General features: G+C 42.5%; 1 protein-coding gene across 2 annotated transcripts in view; it reads right to left on the bottom strand.

Moving 5' to 3' along the window:
- Nucleotides 1-25,254, bottom strand: part of LOC137374683 (bromodomain and WD repeat-containing protein 3-like) — a 197,287-nt gene that overhangs the window by 67,150 nt on the left and 104,883 nt on the right. For both annotated transcript variants that reach the window (XM_068041166.1, XM_068041167.1), the window contains exons 22-28: nt 23,058-23,125; nt 20,054-20,234; nt 19,040-19,156; nt 13,272-13,379; nt 12,006-12,130; nt 1,757-1,839; nt 768-879 (exon numbers count right to left, since the gene is read on the bottom strand). In XM_068041166.1, the coding sequence (XP_067897267.1) occupies nt 768-879; nt 1,757-1,839; nt 12,006-12,130; nt 13,272-13,379; nt 19,040-19,156; nt 20,054-20,234; nt 23,058-23,125 (794 nt within the window). The remainder of the gene's footprint in view (nt 1-767; nt 880-1,756; nt 1,840-12,005; nt 12,131-13,271; nt 13,380-19,039; nt 19,157-20,053; nt 20,235-23,057; nt 23,126-25,254) is intronic.

Genomic DNA, 25,254 nt, shown 5'->3' with positions numbered 1-25,254 from the left:
AACTTTCTTAAAACACTGAAGTACTATGTCCAATTCCGGGCAACTCACTTTAGGAAGGATCTGAATGCTTTAGAGGGTGCAGAAAAGATCGACACGAATGGTTCCAGAGATGAGGGACTGCAGTTAAGAGGATAGATTGGAGAAGCTGGGGTTGTTCTCCTTGGTGAAGAGAAGATTAGAGGAAATTTGATAGAGATGTTCAAAACCATGAGGGGTCAAGACAAAGTAGATAGGGAGAAACTGTTCCCGTTGGTGGAAGGGTTGAGAGCCAGAGGACACCGATTTAAGGTGATTGGCAAAAGAAACAATGGCAACATGAGGAAATTTTTTTTTTTATGCACGAGTGGTTAGGATCTGGAATGCACTACTTCAGAGTGTGGTGGAAACAGTTTCAACTGTGGCTTTCAAAAAGAAACTGGATAAGCATCTGAAGAGAAAAAAATTGCTGGCTACAGGGAAAGGGCAGGAGAGTGGGACTAGCAGAGTTGATCTTGCAGAGAGCTAGCATGCGCATGACAGGCTGAATGGCCTCCTTCTGTGCAGTAACCATTCTATGATTCTCGAACTTCTTGATGCCATCTGTAACTCCTCTGCCACTGAGCATTATATACACATTTCTCAACTCTTAGTGCTTAATTTATCTATGGCTTTTTGTGTTCATTTACCGAATCACACATCTTTAGTCTCAAATAAATGCATTTAAAAACATAGAGCCATACACCTAATAGGACCAGACTCGAGTTCAGATACAGTTCCACCCAACTTACCGTACAGTGTAACATTGGAAGTGACTATCTGGATATGCTGACTGGAATGGCTCCTGACCTAATGCGGTCCCAAACCACCAAACATCATCTATAATAGACCTAAATTTGTCACCTGTAACAAAAGAAATATGAACGATAATTCATTATATGAATGAAGTGATGGTTATCTACATTCAGGATAGTGACAGCTTACAATACTCAAGGGTTTACAATAAAATGCAACAATACACTTAGGTTTCTCTTCCTACATTGAAAACCTATCAAAAACTGACCATTATATTCCCAAAGCAAACAGTTCCCTCCAGCCAAGAAAAGAAAAATTGAAGGGAAAGTCACATCCCATCAACCTGTTGAAGTGGAGCTTCAGCCGAAATTTGAGTGAAGTTTCTTTATTAGAAGGGGAAAAATATGTATCAAAGAGGACTTTTTTTTTCAAAACTGCCTTCAGGTTGATCATCTTCAAGATACTGATACAGAGCCCAAGAAAAGCTGTTAAAACCTTGGATTCTCAAAAACTGTACTCTGTGCAGCATTTAACCACATTATAAACATCATAATGTTGCAATGTACAATCTTTGCATCACAATGCCCACACTTGCACAGCAACGCCACAGCCATAAATCGCAAGGTTAAAAATCACTAAAATATTGTTCAATTGCATTCATGTAATATGAATGTACTGTGGGTCCACTAAACTAATAGATCATGCCCCACAAATGTGAAATTGTGGCAAAGAACCAAGCTGAGCGGTAGTCATTCCAAGGACTTTCTGGAAGCTAAGTACAGCACTTGTGAAAGTTATGGAGCTGATCTCCAGCCCATCTTCTGGACAAGTGTCAAATATCCTGCACTGGATAACCTCAGAACAATAAAAAAAAGAAATAAAATCCAAACTTTAATACTGCTAAAGATGTATGGCAGACTTCTAAGATTACTTTCTTTTAGAAATAGCAGATTTAAACTGGCAAAAAGAATGAACTAAAACTTACTAGCTTTCCAATTCCTCTCCCTTGCTTCATCATAAAACTGACGTAATACAAGAAAATCAATCACATCAGGCATGTCGTGGTACCTGGAACACAGAACAACTTCATTTTAATTCCCCTTGGCTTTTTTTTTAAAAAGCCAAACAATAAGAGGTTGACCATAATTATACATGAGGAAGCAAGATAGTTGGTTTGGGGACGTAGTCAATTAAGATTGGGGATTAAGTTGCACTACTGGAGCAAAGTGAAAAGAAGCTTTGCTCTGTATCTGAAACGTAACAAATATATAGAAAATTATAAATATGTAGTTCAGTTAAAAACAACAATTTAATATGTTACAATCATCATTAATTCCAACAGAAGCACATACCCAGGATCACTAAAACTTGTAGAAGTAGACTTTACATCTAGTTAACAAATTGGTGAAAAGTTACATCCAGAACATTGGCCTGGATTTTGCAGGAGGAATATGGGAGGCTATCAACACTCACCATAACCATGGAATAAATCGGACAGCAGCTTGCAGAGTCCACACGTGTTCAGTTAAACATGGAAATCAGGAAGTTGCTGTCCGATTTTCCCTGTTTCTCTACAACCTTTGCTACATCAATACCTCACTGAGACAAACAGCATTAGCTGGAGTGAAGTTTCACTGCTTACCTACTAGATCGCCACTAAACACTCCAGAAAAAATTAGGCCTTGTCCATTTAAGCCCAAGTGATTTTTTAACGCAATGATGTCTCAATTACTACCAAACAACCTCTCTAGCACTGAAAATTTACTTCGACAATGTGGAGTCTCATTCCTTCAGATTTTTATTATCGGAGGTATGAAAAAAAATTAATGTTACTTTTTCTGTCTCTTACTTCTCTCTTAATCCAATCTTCCTTTTCCTATCTTTAGCTTGCTTTCTGTACATGATTAGGTAATAAATCAACAGTCAACTTACACTTTCTGTTACACTCACTGTGGGCACAAATGGGCCAATAGCTCCAATTTTTGAGACTGATGAGTCCCCTTACAATACCAAAATAATGTCCGCAGTACAGGTACACAATTTTGACCCAAAAGGTGCCAGGTGCCATCTTGGTAAAGGAATTAGTGGGTACACATTTAACATCCACCAGAAGTATGCATAGCATACAGATCATGACTTCAATGAGCACGGAACATCGATGTGATGCCAGCACTGCCATTTTCGAACTTCACATTCCAGCCGACACCCTCTCAACCTTGGGAGTGGGAGAATAAGCAGAGGCCATGTAGAGCAGGACAAGCTGCTAGAAGAGAGAAGCAAGGAGACAAAGAAGGGTTCTCAGCAGGAGGCCATGTCTAGCTGGGGGTTCAGGGAGCAATTCTCCTACCTGAAACTCAGTGATGACCAATGTTTAAGACACCTATGCTTTGCTAAGGAGGTCTTCACTGAAATCTGCCAACTGCTGCAGCCACAACTTCAACGTCACAGCAAGGCAAAGACCTGGGCAAAGGGCCCTTGTGTGTGTGGCTCTTTCCAGGCTGGTGCTGTAGCTATTAGCAACATTTCACAGTTTGCAGTCCACTGTTGCATAAGGGAGGACACTAAAGCTCTCTATTCAAAGAAAAACTTCATTTTATTCTCTTTTTCCAGAGAGGTGGCAGCTTCCTCATGGCGCAGGGTGCCATTGATGGCATGCACACTGCTTTGTGGGTGCCGCATATCAACTCTGCCACTGACCAGAACCGAAAGGGATTCCACTCCTTCGACATCCAGTTGGTGTGTGACAGTAGGCGGCAAATCATGCAGATCAATGTCTGGTATCCTGGCAGTTCATTTGCAGCAGTCCGTACTGCCAGCTTATTTCAGCCACCACAGAAAACCAAAGGGTGGCTAGCAGGCAACAATGGTTATCCACTGTTGACATGCCTCATGATTCTGGTTCGGAATCTGCGCACATGCGCAGCATGTATACAATGAGAGCCATGCTGCCACAAGAAATGTGATAGAGCAGCCTATTGGCAAGCTGAAGAAACAATTCCACTGCCTGGACCACTCCGGAAGAGCTCTGCAACATTCGTTTGAGCAGGTCTCAAGTTATGCTGCATGCTGCACAACCTTGTCATCATGAGGGAACAGTTGTGACCTATCAGGCGAGAAGGAAGAGTTGGAGCACGAAGGGGGAAGGTGCAACTTAAACAGAACCTATGTGCCCGGCCCAGGCTTTAACCACAGAATAAGAATGTGATACCAGTAACCTCAACCTCAATCCCCCAACTCAGTAACAATCCTATGCTCCTCACCTATGTCACTGACAATCATATTGTCCTCATGGCTACAATGCAAAAGTAAAAGCCAACACAAAATAGATATTCCAAACCAAATGCATAAATTAAACCACATCATATTTCTTGACCAAACCATATTTACTGTATTAAAGTCAATGAATTACCCTTGTGCATTCCCCTTAGTGCCTGTCTTACTTGTGCCTTTGCCTGTCCTCATGTTCCTACAAAGTGGCTGCATCATGGCTTGCAAAAGACTGCTGACTTTCAGTGGAGTTAAGTACAGACTGCTTTGGAGGCCCAACTTCAGACTGCCTCATCTCCACATGAGCGATAGCAGTCTGGACTAGCTGGCTGACAATCAACAGTGAAACCCAACTGGCAGAGTGGCAGGGGTGAAATCACAAATGCTGTTAGCCTGAGAAAGGACAACAGGTTTCTGCTCCATGGAGCCACTGCCACTCTTCTGGGGCAGCGCCTCAACAATCTTAGTAATCTCGGAAGACAGATTGTTGGACCCTTGCGACACCCTTTAATCCCCTTTGAATACTGGTATCCACTGCCATTATGGCAACAAGCTGAGCTTTCACTTTTGATGGAAGCTACTTGACTCTAAATGACTATGACTCTACTTGTGCTGCAATGGAAACAGACATTGGCATCAGGCATTACATCATGGTTGGATCCACAAATATGCTGACGGAGTTGTCCACCATGTTGGAAATAATAGGCTCCAAGCTCTGCACAAAACCCTGTGCCAAGTTGGCGCCGGATTCCTCTATGCTTGCTGAAATTAAATGCAAGCTTTATGCTAGGCTTCCCAATACACTAAGCATTTTGGTAAATCCACGAGCATTCTTCTGTAACCTGGCCTATCGAAGTCCTCATCTGAATTCTAAGCAGAAGGACGTGTATGTGGGCTTGCCCTCTGGCGAGCCGGCACCTATGCTATCCTTGCCCTCTGCCCTGGCTGCAGCGCACTTGTGCTCGGTGTCTCAGCACGTGCAGATCCCACCTCTATGCTATCCTCCAAAATATGCACAGTGTCAATATCTGAGCTGGTGGCTGAGAACATAGGAAACATTGGAACATAGGAGCAGGAGTAGGCCACGCAGCTCATCGAGCCTGCCCCAACATTCAATCTGATCATGCACTTCAATGCCTTTTTCCCACACGACCCTCATATCCCCTTATGTCATTTATATTTAGTAATCTGTCAATCTCTGCTTTAGACATACTCAATGACTGAGCTTCCACAGCCCTCTGGGGTAGAGAATTCATAAGATTCACAACCCTCTGAGTAAAGAAATTTCTCCTCATCTCTGTCCTAAGAGGCTTCCCCCTTATTTTGAAATTGTGTCCCCTGGTTCTAGACTCCCCAACCAGGGGAAACATCTTAGCTGCATCTACCCTATCTATTGGCCTGTTCCTGTGCTGTAATTTTCTTTGTTCTTTAGAAAATAGGCGACATGTTTAGATAGAGGATCTGGATCGGCGCAGGCTTGGAGGGCCGAAGGGCCTGTTCCTGTGCTGTAATTTTCTTTGTTCTTTGTTCTTTATCCCTTTAAGCATTTTGTAGGTTTCAATGAGAACACATCTTATTCTTCGAAATTCTAGAGAATACAGGCCCAGTTTCTCCAATCTCTCTTCATAGGACAGTCCCGCCATCCCAGGAACAAGTCTGGTGAACCTTCATTGCACTCCCTCTATAGCAATATCCTTCCGAAGGTAAGGGGACCAAAACTGCTCACAGTGTGGTCTAACCAAGGTTCTATACATTTGAAGCAAGACATCACTACTCCTGTACTCAAGTCCTCCTGCAATAAAGGCTAACATACCATTAGCCTTCTTAATTGCTTGCTGTAATGGTCAGCTTTCAGTGAACTGTTGACAAGGACACCCAGGTCCCTTTGTACATCTACACTTTCTAATCTCTTACCATTTAAGAAATACTTTGCACATCTACTCCTCCTACCAAAGTGGATAACCTCACATTTTTCCACAGAATATACGATCTGCTACGTTCTTGCCCACTCACTAAGTCTATCCAAATCCCCTTGAAGCCACTTTGCATCTTCCTCACAACACATTCCCACCTAGTTTTGTGTCATCCGCAAACTTGAAAATACTACATTTGGTCCCCACATCTAAATCATATATATATATTCATACATACTGTGAACAGCTGGAGCCCAAGCACTGACCCTTGCGGTACCCCACTAGTCACAGCCTGCCAATGTGAGAATGACCATTTATTCCTACTCGCTGCTTTCTGCCCGTTAACCAATCCTTAATCCATGCCAGTATATTACTACCTATCCCACGTGCTTTAATTTTGCTAACCAACCTCCTGTGGGGGATTTTATCATAAGCCTTCTGAAAATCCAAGTGTACCATGCCCACTGACTCCCCTTTATCAATTCTGTTAGTAACATTCTCAAAAAATTCCAACAGGTTCGTCAAGCAGGACTTCCCATTCAGAAATCCATGTTGACTATGCCCAATCAGATCATTATTATCCAAGTGTCCATTTATCACATCCTTTCGAATAGTTTCTAGCATTTTCCCTACTATAGATGTAAGGCCAACAGGTTTGTAATTCCCTGATTTCTCTCTCCCTCCCTTCTTAAATAGTGGGGTGACATTTGCGACCTTCCAATCTGCAGGAACCGTTCCAGAATCTATAGAATTTTGGAAAATGATCACCAATGCATCCACTATCTTCACAGCTACCTCTTTCAACACTCTGGAATGTAGAATATCAGGTCCTGGGGACTTATTAACCTTCAGCCCCATTAATTTCTCCACTACAACCTTCTTACGAATACTAATTTCCTTCAATTCCTCATTCCCCCAAATCCCTTGGATCTCGAATTCTGGGAGATTTCTTGCATCTTCCTCAGTGAAGACAGACACAAAGTAATCATTTAGCTTCTCTGCCATTTCTCTATTCCCCATTATAAATTCTCCTGACTCTGCCTGTAATGGACCCACATTTGTCTTAGCCAAACATTTCCGTTTTACGTAGCAATAGAAGCTTTTACAGTCCAGTTTCATGTTTTTTGCTAGCTTACATTCATATTCTATTCTCCCTTTCTTTATGAGTTTCTTCATCCTCCTTTGCTGTATTCTAAAATCCTCCCAATCCTCAGGTTTACTACTATTTGTGGCAACTTTATAGGCCTTTTCTTTTAATCTTATACAATCCTTAACTTCCTTTGTTAGCCACAGTTGACTGCCTTTACTTTTGGGGATTTTGTGCCTTGAAGGAATGTATAGTTGCTGTAAAGTATGTAATACTTCTTTAAAGACTATCCATTGCCTATGTACTGTCATACTTTTTAAATGTATTTTCCCAGTCCACCTCAGCCAATTTGCCCCTCATACTTTCATAATTTCCTTTGTTCAAATTTAACACCCTGGCTTCAGATTGAACTACCTCACTTTCAAACATAATGTAAAATTCTAACATATTATGGTCACTCATACCTAAAGATTCTTTTACAACATTATTAATTAGCCCTTTCTCATTACATAAAACTAGATCTAAAATAGGCTGTTCTCTAGTCGGTTCCTCAACATACTGCTCCAGAAATCCATCCCTAACACACTCCAGAAACTCGTCCTCCAAAGCATTAGTGCTCATTAGGTTTACCCACTCTACATGCAGATTGAAGTCACCCATGATTACTGTATAACCCATGCCACATGCTTCTCTAATCTCCTGATTAATACCATGCCCCACACTACCACTACTGTTTGGTGGCCTAATAACAACTCCTATCAATATTTGCTGCCCCTTGCTGTTTCTTAGCTCCACCCAAACAGATTCCACGTTTTGTTCTTCCGATCTGAGATCCTCCCTTACTAATGTACTGATTCCATCCCTTATTATTGGTGCAACACCACCTCCTTGTCCTTTTTGCCTGTCCTTCCTAAATGTCGAATATCCTTGAATATTCAGTTCCCAGTCTTGGTCACCCTGCAGCTACGTTTCCGTTATGGCAATTAGATCATACCCATTTACCTCTATTTGGGCCTTTACATCATCTACGTTGTTGCAAATGCTGCGTGCATTCAGGTAGTGTCCTTAACCTCGGCATCTTGTCACGATTCTGCATTCTAAGCCTAGTTGATGCTTGCCTTTGTTCTGCCTGCCTTCTAATATCACTTGCTACTTTTCTACCTCCTGTTACCAGCTTTACTTCCTTCCAATTTGAGCTACCCCTCAGGTTCCCATCGCCTTGACAAGCTAGCTTAAATCCTCCCCAACAGCACCAGCAAATCTCCCTGCAAAGATATTAGTTCTGGTCCTGTTAAGCTGTAGCCCATCATCTTGTACCGGTCCCAATGCCTCAGAAATCTGATGCTCTCCCTCCTACACCAATTCTCCAGCCACAAGTTCAATTGATCAATTCTCCTACTCCTATGCTCACTAGCACATGGCATTGGGAGTAATCCTGAGATTACTGCTTTGCAAGTCCTGTTTTTTAATTTCCTTCCTAACTCCCTAAAATCTGCTTTCAGGACCTCATCCCTCTTCCTACCTATGTCATTGATACCCACGTGGACCACGACCTCTGGCTGTTCACCCAGAATGATGTCCTGCAGCCGCTCCGTGACATCCTTGACCCTGGCACCAGGGAGGCAACATACAATCCTGGAGTCACGCTTACTGCCGCAAGAACGCCTGTCTGATCCCCTGACTATCAAATCGCTATTGCCCTTCCACTCTTCTTCCTCCCTTCCTGTGCAGCTGAGCCACCCGTGGTGCCACAGACTTTGCTCTGGCTGCACTGCCCCAAAGAACCATCACTCTCACCAGTAGCCAAAATGGAAAACCGATTAGCAAGCAAGATAGACTCAGGGGACTCCTGCACTGCCTGCCTGGTTCTCTTCGACGGCCTGGCGGTCACCGATTCCCTCTGTGACTGCATGCACCTAACTTGCAGTGTGACCATCTCCCTAAACGTGTTATCCACGTAGTCCTCTGCCTCGTGGATGCACAACAGTGACTCCAGCAACCGCTCGAGTTCCAAAACCCAGAGCTCAAGCTTCTGCAGCTGGTGACACTTCCTGCAGATGTGTTTGTCCAGTGTGAATTTAAGTGACTGTGTGCCTTCATCACTGTTTTTTTGGTCATCCTCAACTGACTGGGCAAGTTGCACCTCTTGGGTATCTGAAAGGGAAGTAGGTAAGATTGTGGTGAGGGGAAGTAGGCGGCGCATGCTTATGCCATCTGTAACTTGTATGTCGATTGGAATTGGGAAATTATGCTGAACCTTTGTAAAGCTCTGGTTAGGCTCCAACTGGAGTATTGCTTCCAGTTCTAGTCACCAAACTTTAGGAAGGATATGAGGGTCCTTGAGAGAGTGCAGAGGAGATTTACCAGAATGATTCCAGGGACGGGGGATTTCAGTTACTAGGTTAGATTGGAAAAACTAGGGCTGTTCTCCTTAGAACAAAGGCGATTGAGGAGGGATTTAATAGAAATGTACACGATTATGACAGGCTTAGATAAGTTAGACAAGGAAAAACTGTTCCCATTAACTAATGATACGAGGACGAGGGGATACAGATTGAAGGTTTTGGGCAAGAGATGCAGGGAGAAAATGAGGAAGAACTTTTTTATGCAGCGGGTGGTAATGACCTGGAACCCAATGCCCACAAGGGGAGTGGAGCAGAGTCAATCAATCAATGACTTCAAGAGGAAGCTGGATGGCCAGCTGAAGGAAATAGACTTGCAGGGCTACGGGGATCGAGTGGGGGACTGGGACTGACTGCATAGCTCTGTGGAGAGCTGGCATGGACTCAATGGGCCGAATGGCCTTCTATGCTGTAAATGACAATGAGATTGTGGAATGAAGGGGAAGTGGGATGCAAAAAAGGAAGAGTAGGTACAAGGACACTGTCATTTTCAATGGATTCAGCCCGACCGTTGGCCACACCCTCAGCAATGGCCCTTCAGATAATGGACAACATCATCTACTCCATGAGAGTAAGAACATGCAGGTGCACTTCTCTCTCTCTCTAGCTAGTTCCTGCTGCCTCCAGTTGTGCGCCCCCTTCTCCTGCAAGGGAGAGGGAAATGCATCAGCGAGTGTCACGCAATATGTTTGGGTGATGTGCCTATCATGGTTGAATAGCTGGCAGTGTGAGCAAGCTGTGAGATGTGGCTGTGAAATTTGCAGCAGTACTGTGTATGAGAGTGAGATGAAGCATATGAATGTTACTCATGAGGCTTGATTGATAGATATTGTTGGCAGGTGAGTGATGGGAGTGTGGTGAATTGAGCAATGGTTGAAGCAGTGGTGCAGTTAGTAGGATGAGAGACTTGAAAATACATTCACTGATCTTGACCATTCATGCAAGAAGTTTAATGACCTCACAACAATGCATCTAGGTCCTCAGCTTTAACCTCCTGGCATTTACCTCGGCAACCACCTGTTCCCACCTCTTCATGTGTCTGGCGGGCCTCCTGCCCCGTTGAGGATACAGGATATTTCTCCTCCTTTCCACCTCCTCCACCAAGACCTCCAGTGCAGTCAGAAAACCTTGGTGCACACTCTCTCCCATAGTCAACCATTATTCTTGGTTACACAGCACTATTCTGAATATCAGCTTCTGCAGCAGCCATAGCGCACCTTCCCTTTCAGAGGTTCAGAGTGGCTTTAAGCAGTGAAAGCAAACAATGATGTTGGGGCCCCTGCTGCTATAAGCAGCGTGGGTACCACTGGCTGCTCATAATAATCATGATAAGGCGCAGGCAGCATGAAGATGGCTGGCTGCCTGCAATACACTGAATGGGTGCAGTGTATTCACACATCGCGATCCCTGAATCTCAGTAAAGATTCTCCAATCAGATTGGTTGAAGACAAACTATTGCTTATCTGACTCACATAGGTCCCAGGTGCCCTGTAGAGGGCGCTAGGCTGAAAAGGAAGCTCTAATTAATGTAACTTGTCATGCAACAGCCATATATATTACATCTCCTGCATTACACTTATCTACCATTCTTCAAAGAATTCAATAAAGCTGGTCAAACATGACCCTCCATTTTGAAATCTACGCTGTTATATTTTCAGTGGTGCAGTGGTTAGCACCGCAACCTCACAGCTCCAGCAACCCGGGTTCGATTCTGGGTACTGTCTGTGCGGAGTTTGCAAGTTCTCCCTGTGACTGCATGGGTTTTCACCGGGTGCTCCGGTTTCCTCCCACAGCCAAAGACTTGCAGGTTCATATTTAAATTGGCTATTATAAATTGCCCCTAGTATAGGTAGGTGGTAGGAGAATTGAGGGAAGGTGGGGACGTGGTAGGGAATATGGGATTAATGTAGGATTAGTATAAATGGGTAGTTGATGGTCGGCACAGACTTGGTGGGCTGAAGGGCCTGTTTCAGTGCTGTATCTCTAAATAAATAAATAAGATGTTTTTCTATTACGTCTTTGAGTATTTCCTACCACTGCAAACAGATGATGCTGGGCCAACTGTTAATTTTAAATGTGAGATAGCTAAATTTGTGTTAATCAAAGGTATTAAGGGATATAGGGCAAAGGCAGGTACATGGAGCAAGGTCACAGATCAGCCATGACCTCACTGAATGGTGGAACAGGCTCGAGGGCTAAATGTCCTACTCCAGTTTTTGAGTTTCTATATTTCATATCTGTAGATTTTAAATATGCAAAAAGAATAACTACGTTTTCTCAATTTTTTTGACGAAGCATCCCTTTACGAGGCTGGACTGGCTCAACTTCATCAACGTATGAATGGTACTCATTGAAGTGAATGATGCTCACTGAAGAATTGAGGAAAGCTGGCAGTTAAAATAAGATACAAAATTAGGAATGATAATTCTGCTAGTTTCTGAGATCAGTTCTCAAAAGTGGATTTACAGTCATGTTCTTAATTGCAGCAACAAATTTTCAAAATCAAGTTCAGATGTATAATTTTGTTAAACTGTTAACCACAAACATTAAATACAGAGAACATACTTCAGAGAAAATGACTTATCCATAATTTTGCCTGTGTCCTGGTCTATGAAGGCAAGTTTGAGGCAGCACAGTGTAGGAGGGCCAACTTCATATTTCAGTCCAACAATTTTTAAAAATTCTTGATCCTATTTAAAACAGGAATAAGTTCAAAAATCTCCAAGTTCAATGAGTAAAGTTCTGAGTAATTCCGGAGAGTAGAAACTGTTATGCATTCAAAATACTTAAACCCCAGCCAATACTTGCAATCTATAATAAAAGCAAAATACTGCAGATGCTGGAAATCTGAAATAAAAACAAGAACTGCTGGAAATACTCAGCAGGTCTGGCAACATCTGTGGAGAGAGAAGCAGAGTTAACGTTTCAGGTCAGTGACCCTTCATCTGGTTCTGATGAAGGGTCACTGACAAATGTTAACTCTGCTTCTTGCTCCACAGATGCTGCCAGACCTGCTGAGTATTTCCAGCAGTTCTTGTTTTTATTTATCTCGCAATCTATAATGCTGCTTTAGCCAGTTCATTACACAGACACCCCTATCATTAGTAAAAACCTAACTTGAAATGCAACCTTTCAGATTTAGCAATTAGTTCACTGAGCAACTATAGCAAAGGAGCAAAGGAAAAGATGGCTTCCAATAATGGCCTAATGGGTAAACACACCATTAAATCAAATAGAGCAGAAGGGCTCAGATCACATTTCCATTCTCTGCTGAGTTTGTAATTTCACCATTTGGGGGTGGGAGAGGAAAAGAGGGAAAAAGGGTACATACCACCCAGCAACCGGTGATGAAAGCTATGCACAGGGATATTACATGGAAACAACATCAGACACTGAAATAAGTTTATTGACATACTCTGGTCTATGCTCACACAAGAATGGCTATGCGGGTAGAATGGCTGCCACCATCTACGAAAGTGTGCCTCATTCGGCACCTTCAGTTGTGAAAATTTAAAACAAAAACATAAATTTGTGGTATACCATTTAAAAAAAAACACATAATTGGTTCCTTAAAATGTTACTCCTGACTTGGCAACAGTAATGAAACATCTGCAACCATTGATAGGTTTTTAAAAATGAAGCTGATATAGGTTTTTAAAAATAAAGCTGATATATTTAATATACTTTAGCATATAAATACCGCACAGTTGTATACACAATACCATTGTAATCTAGAATTTAACTACTGAAACACCTCTAATTAGTCCACTTACATCCTCTTAATAAATTCAAGTCAAATTTTAGTTCCATAAATTCAATGTTCAGTCTTACCCTAAATTCCAGTTTATGCCATGGTTGTTTGCGTAAGCTAATGGTGTATATTTTCGCCTTTTTGACAGCTTCAACATAGGCTTCATGGCCTTGGCGAAAGTAGACAACCTGTTGAAACAAATACCCCTCAGTACAAAAACAATTGGAATGCTTGGCATATGTTAAGCATAACTTTCAAAGGTCCAAGGTGAATAATAATTCAATGTTATTGAATGAGAAATAGCTATGCCTCTGTAACAGGAATAAGCACACAGACCATTTTCCTGAGAGAGAATAATGAACATAGTGATTAGCTTTAATACTTTATTTTATTAGCTGAGGCATAGAATATAAGAGCAGGGAGGTTATGCTATAAGTGTATAAAACACTATAAAACACTACACAGGTAGAGTACTGCATACAGTTCTGCTCACATTACAGGAAGGATGTGATCACATTAGAGGGGGTACAGGGGAGATTTACAAGGATGTTGAATGGAGAATTTTAGCTATGAGGTAAAATTGGATAGGCTCGCGTTGTTTTCTTTGGAACAGAGGAGGCTGAGGGGAGATTTAATTGAGGTGTATGAAGGTCAATTAACCAGGGGCATATATTTGGATATGCACTTGAAGTGCTGTACCACGTCTACAGACCAAGACTGGAAAGTGGGATTAGGCTGGATAGCTTTTTTGGCACAAACATGATGGGCCGAAAGGTCTCAGTTTGTGCTGTAAATTTCTATGATTCTACAATCCAGTAAATCAGTGGAACACTTAAGGTATAAGCATAATTGACATTAACACTAATTACAAAGAATGCCACATGTTTTTCAAACATAAGGTAAAAAGTATATGCATGATTAGCAAAATTGCAGGAATACAAAAAGAAATAAAGTATTCTACAGACAAATGAAAGAAAAAATCAGCATATGGATAGGACACTAAGGGATATACGGATAAATTTACAGGTAATGACAGCGAAATGGCAAAAATATTAAATTATTACTTTACCTCAGTAGTTACCAGGGTGATTAACATGACAGACATGACATTAGAAGAGACTTTTAAAAATTTATTCATGGCATGTAGGCATCGCTGGCTAGACCAGCATTTATTGCCCATCCCTAATTGCCCTTGAGGTGGTGGTGAGCTGCCTTCTTGAACCGCTGCAGTCCATGTGGGGTAGGCACACCTACAGTGCTGTGAGGAAGGGAGTTCCAGGATTTTGACCCAGCGACAGTGAAGGAACGGTGATATAGTTCCAAGTCAGGATCGCGTGTGACTTGGAGGGGAACTTGCAGGTAGTGGTGTTCCCATGCAATTTGCTGTCTATGTCCTTCCAGTTGGTAGAGGTCACGGGTTTGGAATGTGCTGTCCAAGGAGCCTTGGTGCATTGCTGCAGTGCATCTTGTAGATGGTACACACTGCTGCCACTGTGCATTGGAAGTGGAGGTTGTGAATGTTTGTGGATGGGGTGCCAATCAAGCAGGCTGCTTTGTCCTGGATGGTGTCGAGCTTCTTGAGTGTTGTTGGAGCTGCACCCATCCAGACAAGTGGAGCGTATTCCATCACATTCCTGACTTTTGCCTTGTAGATACTGGACAGGCGTTGGGGAGTCAGGAGGTGAGTTACTTGTCGCAGGATTCCTGGTCTCTGACCTGCTCTTGTAGCCACAGTATTTATATGGCTACTCCAGTTCAGTTTCTGGTCAATGGTAACCCCCAGGATATTGATAGTGGGAGATTCAGCGATCGTAATGCCATTGAATGTCAAGGGGAGATGGTTAGATTCTCTCTTATTGGAGATGGTCATTGCCTGGCACTTAAGTAGCAAGTAACATTCGTGCCACACATCAGCCCAAGCCTGGATATTGTCCAGGTCTTGCTGCATTTCTACACGGACTGCTTCAGTATCTGAGGAGTCGAGAAAGGTGCTGAACATTGTGCAAACATCCCCACTTCTGACCTTATGATTGAAGGAAGGTCAGTGATGAAGCAGCTGAAGATGGTTGGGCCTAGAACACTACCTTCTAGAACTCCTGCAGTGATGTCCTGGAGCTCAGATGATTGACCTCCAACCACAACCATCTTCCTTTGCGCTAGGTATGACTCCAGCCAGCGGAGGGTTTTTCCCGCTTCCCATTGACTTCAGTTTTTCCAGGGCTCCTTGATGCCATACTCAGTCAAATGCTGCCCTGATGTCAAGGGCAGTCACTCTCACCTCGCGAGTTCAGCTCTTTCGTCCTTGTTTAAACTAAGGCTGTAATGAGGTCAGGAGCTGCGTGACCCTGGCGGAACCCAAACTGAGCATCACTGAGCAGGTTATTGCTAAGCAAGTGCCACTTGATGGCACTGTCGATGACACCTTCCATCACTTTACTGATGATTAAGAGTCGGCTGATGGGGTGGTAATTGGCCGGGTTGGACTTGTCCTGCTTCTTGTGAAAGTTCTGGGCAATTTTCCACATTGTCGGGTAGATATCAGTGTTGTAGCTGTACTGGAACAGCTTGGCTAGGGGTGTGGCAAGTTCTGGAGCACAGGTCTTCAGTACTATTGCTGGAATATTGTCAGGGCCCATAGTCTTTGCAGTATCTTGATATCACGCGGAGTGAATCAAATTAGCTGAAGTCTGGCGTCCGTGATGTTGGGGACTTCAGTAGGAGGCCAAGATGGATCATCAACTTGGCGCTACTAGCTGAAGATTGTTGCAAATGCTTCAGCCTTATCTTTTGCACTGATGTACGGGCTCCCCCATCATTGAGGATGAGGATATTTGTGGAGCTACCTCCTCCAGTTAGTTGTTTAACTGTCCACCACCATGCACAGCTGGACTACAGAGCTTAGATCTGATCCGGTGGTTATGGGATCGCTTAGCTCTGTCTATCGCATGCTGCTTACACAGTTCAGCACGCAAGTAGTCCTGTGTTGTAGCTTCACCATGCTGACACCTCATTTTGAGGTATGACTGGTGCTGCTCCTGGCATGCCCTCCTGCACTCTTCATTGAACTAGGGTAGGCCTCCTGGCTTGATGGTAACAGTAGAATGGGGAATATGCCGGGCCAAGAGGTTACAGATTGTGGTTGAGTACAATTCTGCTGCTGCTGATGGCACACGGTGCCTCATGGATGCCCAGTTTTGCATTGCTAGATCTGTTTGAAATCTATCCCATCACAGTGGTAGTGCCACACAACACGATGGAGGGCATCCTCAATGTGAAGGCAGGACTTCGTCTCCACAAGGACTGTGCGATGGTCACTCCTACCAATACTGTCATGGACAGATGCATCTGCGGCAGGCAGATTGGTGAGGACGAAGTCAAGTATGTTTTTCCCTCATTGGTTCCCTCACCACCTGCTGCATACCCAGTCTAGCAGCTATGTCCTTTAGGACTCAGCCAGCTCAGTCAGTAGTGGTACAACTGAGCCACTCTTGGTGATGGACATTGACGTCCCCCATCTACAGTACATTCTGCACCCTTGCCACCCTCACTGCTTCCAAGTGGTGATCAACATGGTGGAGTACTGACTCATCAGCTGAGGGAAGGCAGTAGGTGGTAATCAGCAGGAGGTTACCTTGCCCATGTTTGACCTGATGCCATGAGACTTCACGGGGCTCGGAGTCGATGTTGAGGATTCCCAGGCAACTCCCGCCCGACTGTATATCACTGTGCCCCCACCTCGGCTGGGTCTATCCTGCCGGTGGGACAGGACATACCCGGGATGGTGACGGCAGTGTCTGAGACATTGTCTGTCATGTATGATTCTGTGAGTATGACTACGCCAGGCTGTTGCTTGACTAGTCTGTGGGACAGCTCTCCCAACTTTGGCACAAGGCTCCAGATGTTGATAAGGAGGACTTTGCTGGGTCGACAGGGCTGGGCTTGTCATTTCTGGTGCCTAGGTCGAAGCCGGGTGGTCCGCCTGGTTTCATTCCTTTTTATTGACTTTGTAGCAGTTAGATACAACTGAGTGGCTTGCTAGGCTATTTAAGAGGACATGTAAGATGCAACCACATTGCTGTGGGTCTGGAGTCGCATGTAGGCCAGACCAGGTAAGGACAGCAGATTTCCTTCCCTAAAGGACATTACTGAACCAGATGGGTTTTTAAGACAATCGACAATGGTTTCATGGCCATCATTAGACTAGCTTTTAATTACAGATTTATTAATTGAATTCAACTTCCACCTTCTGCAGTGGTGGGAATCGAACCCATGTCCCCAGAGCAATACCCTGGGTCTCTGGGTTTCTAGTCCAGTAACAATTTTAACTGGGAGCCATATGCAAGTTTACACATCTGCACGTTAAGGCTCCAAAGCAGTTGACAAGAACAGTGGTCTTCTTCCCAGCCTGATCCATAGGAATGCTTCAAAGTTTGACCTGGTCATATCTATGTGGATCGTATAAATCCTCCAAGTCTGTATTTTTAAATGCTTTTTTAATGTCTAGAAAATATATGTTCCTTAACTTGCACCCAACTTCAAAATGGACAGAAGTCAAGGGAAAGAACAAGTAGAATGTTTTAACAATTGGCATTCAGTATTTCACGATATATTGGTGGATCTCCAATCACTTTGCTCATGGGCTAAAATGAAGTTGGGTTGTGTGCTTAGTGGGGCTGGGCGTCAGGGAGATAGGTCTAGATGGAAGTTGCAAATTGGGAAGCAGAACTGGGAGGATGGCAAGATGTTAGTTCACACGTGAGGACAAGATGTGGCTAGTGTATGAATGAGGCCTGGCTGTGATGCAGTGGAATTGGATTCAAATTGACACTATGGCTTTGCCTTGTGGTCAGGATAAGGCTGGATCACGGTTTGAGATCACTGTTGGGTGGCAGGGACAAGCAAAATAGTGGGCAACAATGTAGCCAGAGAAGCGATCTCCATGCACAGGTGTTTTCAAGCACTCATGCTGGTTTAAAAAAATCTATTTTATTTAAGAAAAAAAAATGTATAGTACACACATACTTGATATAAAATATTAACAGTTTGCTTTTCCAATGACACTAAGAGGAAAAGCTTGACCAGTTCTGGATGAAATATCTGAACAAATAAAATTCCCATTCAGGCTGGAAATATTTCTGCAAAAACGACCTGGATGTTCAGCACATTAAAGTTTGCATATGTGCAAAGCTTAGCCCGCCATTAATTAGACAACCAGACTAGTAGTACATACTTCAAAATGTAGTTAACAAACTGAAGAAATAACAAAAATACCGGATTCTTACTTTATCAAGTATATATTCCAGACATAGGCCTCTCCAACAAAAAGCCCAACTTTCTCTGCCAGCCTTCAATTGCAACACCATTGACATGTCCCCCACTATCAACATCCAGTGAGTCACCATTGACCAAACGTTTAACTCAACCAACCAGATCGACACTGTGGCTATAAGAGTAGAGAAGAGGCTGAGTACTTTGCAACAAGTGGCTCAACTGCTGATCACTCAAAATCTCTCCCACCATTTTTAAGGCACAAACTTGCCTGAATGGGCAAAAATAATTAGTCCAGGTCTCTAGATTACTAGTCCAGTAATTGTAGAGGTCTGGATTACAAATTAAGCAAATGCGAGTTAAAATCCCACATCAGTAAAGGTGACCCTGAGCTATTGAATTGTCATAAAAACCCGAATTAAATTGCAGAATGCACTCAGCACACGATTTTGGATCATAGACAAGATGGATCTTCTGTTCCAGACACAAACATTTAATTATTTTGTGAAATTTAGTGATTACGTGTAATTAAAAGAATCCCTGCTGTATTATCGTTTGTAACTGGATGCAGTTTTCTTACCTCATCGCCCATCTGTGGAACATAAGGTGACCTGCGCGGCACAGTATCTGTGATCCACTTCGGCGGATGCCATTCCTCTACAATTGTACCTTCTCCAGTTGGCACAGGATTTGGTCTCTGCATTTCAAGGAGGAAAACAACATTATGCAATTGCAGACACACACCATTTGTAGATGGCACTATTCTCTCCCCAACTTATGGTTAGTTGCCGAAAACTATAGTTTCTTAGCACTGATTATAACAGATTATACGTTGGCATGACATTGCAAGTTGGGAACTTGAATAGCTATTAATGGACATAGGATTTAGATGAGCTTCAAAATGAATAATCTAATTTAAAGACCTCATCAGTGCTGGCCATCTGCATTCTTGCTCCTTTTAATATACAGCAAGAAGCACTGTTGTTTGTCCCACTCCACAAAATAGCTGAGCAGGTAAGATATCTGAACAAATTTCACCAGGAGTAACAGTACTGCAATAAAAACAGAAAATGTTGCAAATATTCAGCAGACTTGGCAGCATCTGTGGAGGGAGAAACAGAGGTAAAATTTCAGGTTGATGACCCTTCAGCAGAATCCCTGGCCTCATCTAGTTCTGACGAAGGGCCACTGACCTGAATGCTGTTTCTCTTTGCACAGATGCTGTCAGACCTCAGTATTGCTAACATTTTCTGTTTTATTTCAGATTTCCAGCATCTGCAGTACTTTGCACTTATAGCAGTACTTTGCACTTGTAGCTCTGGCTCCAGGTGAAGGTGGTGAACTACAATCTGATCCAAAAAATTTAATTCCATTGGCAGGGGGGGGGAATTCGGAACTTTAACCAAGTAACTGTTCGTCATGCAAAATCTTAGGCAGCAAGTGTCAAGTGGCTATTTGACTGCAGGTAACATCACAGCCATCACATCGGAACCTGAGCCTGGTCCAAATGGCTCAGGACAAAACCAGGGAGTACATTAATTCACTAAACTATCTGGAGAGGTTTCTTTTAAAACTCACTTAAAGTTATGACTACCTTTCGCGGTCTTCCTTTGGGTTTCTTTAGCTTTTTATTCCACAGTTCTTTAACTTTATCATCTTGTTCATCTTCTGAGCTGCTCACTATGCACGGAGCTCGCCGTCTAATTGGTCTTTTGGGTGGTTGAAGATTAATTCCTGCATTTGCTGTCCAATCTGAATACTCACTCGAAGAATCACTGAAGACAAACAAGAGCTAATTCAACTCCCATCCATAACAATCAAGGAAGATATGTACATCAATATTTTAAAACAAACAAATGTCACTTTTCTTATGAAAATTGAAATAGGAAGTGATGCAACACAATTTTTCTCTAGCAATTAAAAATGGACTGGCTTTCTGACAGTATCTTTATTTATTTATTTATTTATTTAGAGATACAGCACTGAAACAGGCCCTTTGGCCCACCGAGTCTGTGCCGACCATCAACCAATCATTTATACTAATCCTACCAAATCCCCCCCTTCCCTCAATTTCCCTACCACCAACCTATACTAGGGGCAATTTATGATGGCTAATTTACCTATCAACCTGCAAGGCTTTGGCGGTGGGAGGAAACCGGAGCACCCAGCGAAAACCCACACAGTCACAGGGAGACCTTGCAAACTACGCACAGGCAGTACCCAGAATTGAACCCGGGTCGCTGGAGCTGTAAGGCTGCGGTGCTAACCACTGCGCTGCCCAAACTTCCCAGGAACAGAAACCAGTTTTATAGTGTATGGTTTATCCAGAACCTATGTATGCAAATAGAAATGTTGTCGCAATGTTTCAGATAGATGGTACCTGTACATCATATAAAGCCTCAGGACCTGCACCATGCTGATAGTTTATTTTGACCTGAAAATAATCACTTTACAATAAGCTCACCATAAAAATATGCCTTTAAGAATGAGGGATGGTTGGTTCGGTGGGTGGGATTCTGTTATGTGGAGGATGCACATCATCTGAAGAATGAAGTTTGCATTACCAGACAAGTCATCTTTCACATTCCCTACGAACGCACGCTTCTCAAAATGCATAAGTGATCGGGATGAAGGCAGTAGTGATACTATTCACAAGTCTGCAGATGTGCAGACATCAGAACCCTTAAGGAGAAGTAAAGATTACAAATGGATCTAGATGAGATATGGGGTGTTGACAAATAAAGCAGAGTCGGGATGATGTTAAAACATGTTCACACCATGTTGGGCTTTAAATTAGAATCTGTTGAAAGCAAGAGAGACCTGGGTGTTTTTCGGATGAGACATTAAACCAAGACCCTATCTGCTCTCTCATGTGTCAGGTGGACATAAAAGATCCCATGCCATTATGTCGATGATGATTAGGAGAGTTATCCCTGGTGTCCTGCCCAATATTTCTCCCTCAATCAACATCACAAAAAACAGATTCTTTGGTCATTATCACATTCTCGTTTGTGGGAGCTTGCTGTGTGCAATTGGCTGCCCTACATTACAACAGTGACTACACTTCAACAGTACTACATTGGCTGTGATGCACTTTGGGACAGCTTGTGGTGTTTAAAGGCGCGATATAAATTCAAGTTTTTCTTTTTGTTATAGTGCTCAAGTCTCTAAAGGTCTATGACAACTGCCAAGAGACTAAAGTGAGAGCAAATAGGGTGCTAGGATGTATAGTCAAAATAATACAAAACGAAACGGAGAACAGCATGGTGCATTCGTACAAGACTTTAATTAAGCCCCATCTGAAACATTGTGTTCAGTTCTAATCCCCTCACATGGTGGCTAATAGAGTTTATGGAAGAGATTTAACAGTTCTGGAACAGTTCTGTTCAGCAGCGGCCACTAGATAAATAACCCAGATTAAAAATCCTTAACTATCACAACAGATTCAAGGAGATGGGACAATATTGAGCAAATACCTCATTATAAAATCTCATACGCACTAATACAACATTGCCACTTTTAAATCTATTTCTAAACAGGCATTCAACCTTTATGCCACTTTGGGATATTCCATAATCCGAAAACCCTATTTTTTCCTCAGTTCATAAAACTTCAGACCCAAAACCTTGAATTTTTGCAACTGAACACAAAATGCATGCTGAAACATTATTCATCTGTGTTGACCAGTTTGACCCAACAGAACAGTTCACCACTGTCATGACAGCAGAACTCAAAAGAAAAAAAAACACTATTTTCTTAAGCCACAAACCCAGGATTACTTTACTGCTCTCCCAGCTGGCCTCCCATCTTCCGACCTCCAAAAACCTCGAGCTCATCCAAACCTCTGCTATCCATGTCCTGACTCGCACTAAGTCCATCACCCCTGTGCTCAGTGACCTATATTGGCTCCCAGCTTGGCAACGTCTCAATTTTAAAATTCTCATATGTTTCCAAGTCTCTCTGTGGATCTTTCCCCTCCCTATCTCTGTTAACTCATTCAACCCTATAATCATTTGAGATCTCTGCACTACTCCAGTTCTGGCCTCTTGCACATTCCCAATTTTAATTGCTCCACCATTGGCGACTATGCCTCCAGTTGCCCAGGCTCTTAACTCTGAATTTCCTCCCTAAACCTCTCCGCCTCTTTATCCTCCTTTACGACACTCCTTAGAAACTACCTCGTCGACCAAACATTTAGTCATCTGTCCTATTATTTCCATATGTGGCTTAGCGTAAATTTTATTTGATAATGCTCCTCCTGAAGTGCCTTGGGACGTTTTACTATTTTAAAGATGCTATATAAATGCAAGGTCTTGTGGTTATACCAAATGCCCACATTAAGCAGCACATATACAGAAGTAAACAGGCTGATAAATTTTAATAAGTTTCACAATACATTTTTTCTTGGTCGTAACATTGCAGGTCACTCTCGATTCCAAGTGCCAATCTGGACAGCTTTGAGACAATATCTGAATAGTATGAAGTCTCATCACCAATAACCAATCTATTTCTGAATATAAAAGGCAAATGCCTGTACTTTACAGCATTAACACTTAAGATATGAATAAAATTATATATTGAATTATTTACCATATTACCTTGAGCTGTTACTTTCACTCTGCCACTCCTCTGAAGAGCCTCCACTGCCCTCTGCTGAATTACTTTCCTATATTTAAAGACATACATTTATAAATATTACTTAATTGGGCTGTACATTTGAACTGAAATACATTGCTTAAATTCTTCCCTTCATAGCCTCACAAGATATTCGTCACCTTCAAACGAGATAGCAAGCTATAACAGATCTGACTTCCTCTCTTTCTGTGGGTTACCTTCAAACAACATAACCAGTTCCACTGGCCTATTTAGTGACTGCTAAGCCAGATCCTCCAGATCTTGGACAATCTCTTATCCTCAATCCCAATGAGATAACAACCAGTTTCATGAACTCAAATCCAAGGATCATGGGTCTTAGCATACATGGCTCATGACTGGCCTGGGTGTCCATTGCCAGATATAGCTTCTAACTTCCTGTTGCATTGTCTCAGGTTTTATGTGGTCAAAACCTATTATACCAGTATTCCAGTGGAAGGAGGTCGTATCGCCTTTCACCACAAAACACCTTCACAACCCTGCACTGACTTGATCTTCATCGGAAACTTGATGCAAGGAATTCACAATTGCTTTCACTTCAAAACACGCCCATCAATATAGTCACCAATGTTCACTGGCACCCTGTATCCAACAGATAGGCTTCAAAATCCTAGCCGTGCGTGTATTCCACACCATCTCTACAAATATATCCAGCACAACCTTCCAGCATGCACCTCAGATAGGCAGGACCTTATTTATATCACCTGGCTGTAACTGCAGGCAGTTTAAAAAAAAATTAAATGCACAGAGCAGACATGCACCTGTATTATCTGAGCATATAAATGAACTACAGGTGGATTTTAAAATGTCCACCGATCTAAGGGACTTTCTGAACACTTTTTACAACTACACATTCAACATAGTACTGGAGTTGCACTCCAAGTCGTGTCAAATGTAAGACGACCTCCTCAATGAAGCCTCACACCACTTCCTTTTCGAGTGATGTCAGGGCCTGCTTCCAGAGTTATACCACAACTTTAGTGTCACTGCACAATAACAAATAATTTCTCAGCTATGATCAAAGTAGCAGCTTTCAAATGAACAAAATAACTTTTGGATTTGCTTAATCTAAATGTAGGATTCTAATATACAAACACTACTTCTGATTCATTCGTATTCTACCCGAATTCCTAAATCTTGGAAAAAACTGTTCCAAGTTACCTCTGGTTTTATACAACAAAGTTAGCTTACTAGTCTTAATAGTAAACTAATAAATAAGGTCAGAGAATGCAGTCGGGGAAAAAATGTCAGAATGGATTGCAACGAGCTTCAAGACAAAAAGCAGAGTGTGCGGGTAAAGGGTAGCATTCACAGTGGCGTTCACAATTTACAGTAAAAGCAATTTCTAAATTTGTGGATGACACCAGATTCAATACGGAGAAGAACTGCAACAAATTACAGGAGGACATTAATACATTTGCAGAATGGGCAAATAATTGTCAAATTAAGTTTAATCCAGATAAATGTGAAGTAGTACATTTTGGTAGGAAGAATAGGGAGGTCACTTATTACTTGGAAGGTGCAAGAGGAACAAAGGGATCCCAAAGTACAAATACACCAATCACAAAGTTGCGCCACAGGTTAGCAAGGCCATTAATAAAAACAAACCAAGCAATAGGCTTTATTTCCAGAGGGAATAGTAGGGAAGTTATGCTAAACCTGTACCAAACCTTGGTTAGACCACACAGAGTACTGTGTGCCGTTCCGGTCGCCATAATACAAAAAGGATATAGAGGCACTGGCGAGGTGGCAGAGAAGATTTACAAGGATACCAGGAATGCGTGGGTAAACATATCAGGAAAGGATGAACAGGCTAAGTTCCTTTTCTATTGAAAAAAAGGGTGATGTAATAGAGGTCTTTAAAATTATGAAAGGTTTTGACAGAGTGGATAGAGAGAGAATGTTTGTGTAAAAGAGCATAACTAGAGGCCATCAATATAAGATGGTCACCAATAGGGAATTCATGAAAAACTTTTTTTTTTTACCCAGAGTGGTGAGAATGTGGAACTTGCTACCACAGGGAGTGGTTGAAGTGAATAGTATAAATGCATTTAAGGGGACAAGCATCAAGCATATGGAGGAGAAGGGAATTGAAGGTTACACTGATAAGAGTTATATGAGGAAAGATGGGAAGAGGCTCGA

Source organism: Heterodontus francisci, chromosome 10 (assembly GCF_036365525.1).
Source record: "Heterodontus francisci isolate sHetFra1 chromosome 10, sHetFra1.hap1, whole genome shotgun sequence".
Taxonomy (NCBI): domain Eukaryota; kingdom Metazoa; phylum Chordata; class Chondrichthyes; order Heterodontiformes; family Heterodontidae; genus Heterodontus; species Heterodontus francisci.
The sequence above is the reverse complement of the archived record's forward strand: the minus strand, read 5'-3'. Positions and strand labels throughout refer to the sequence as shown.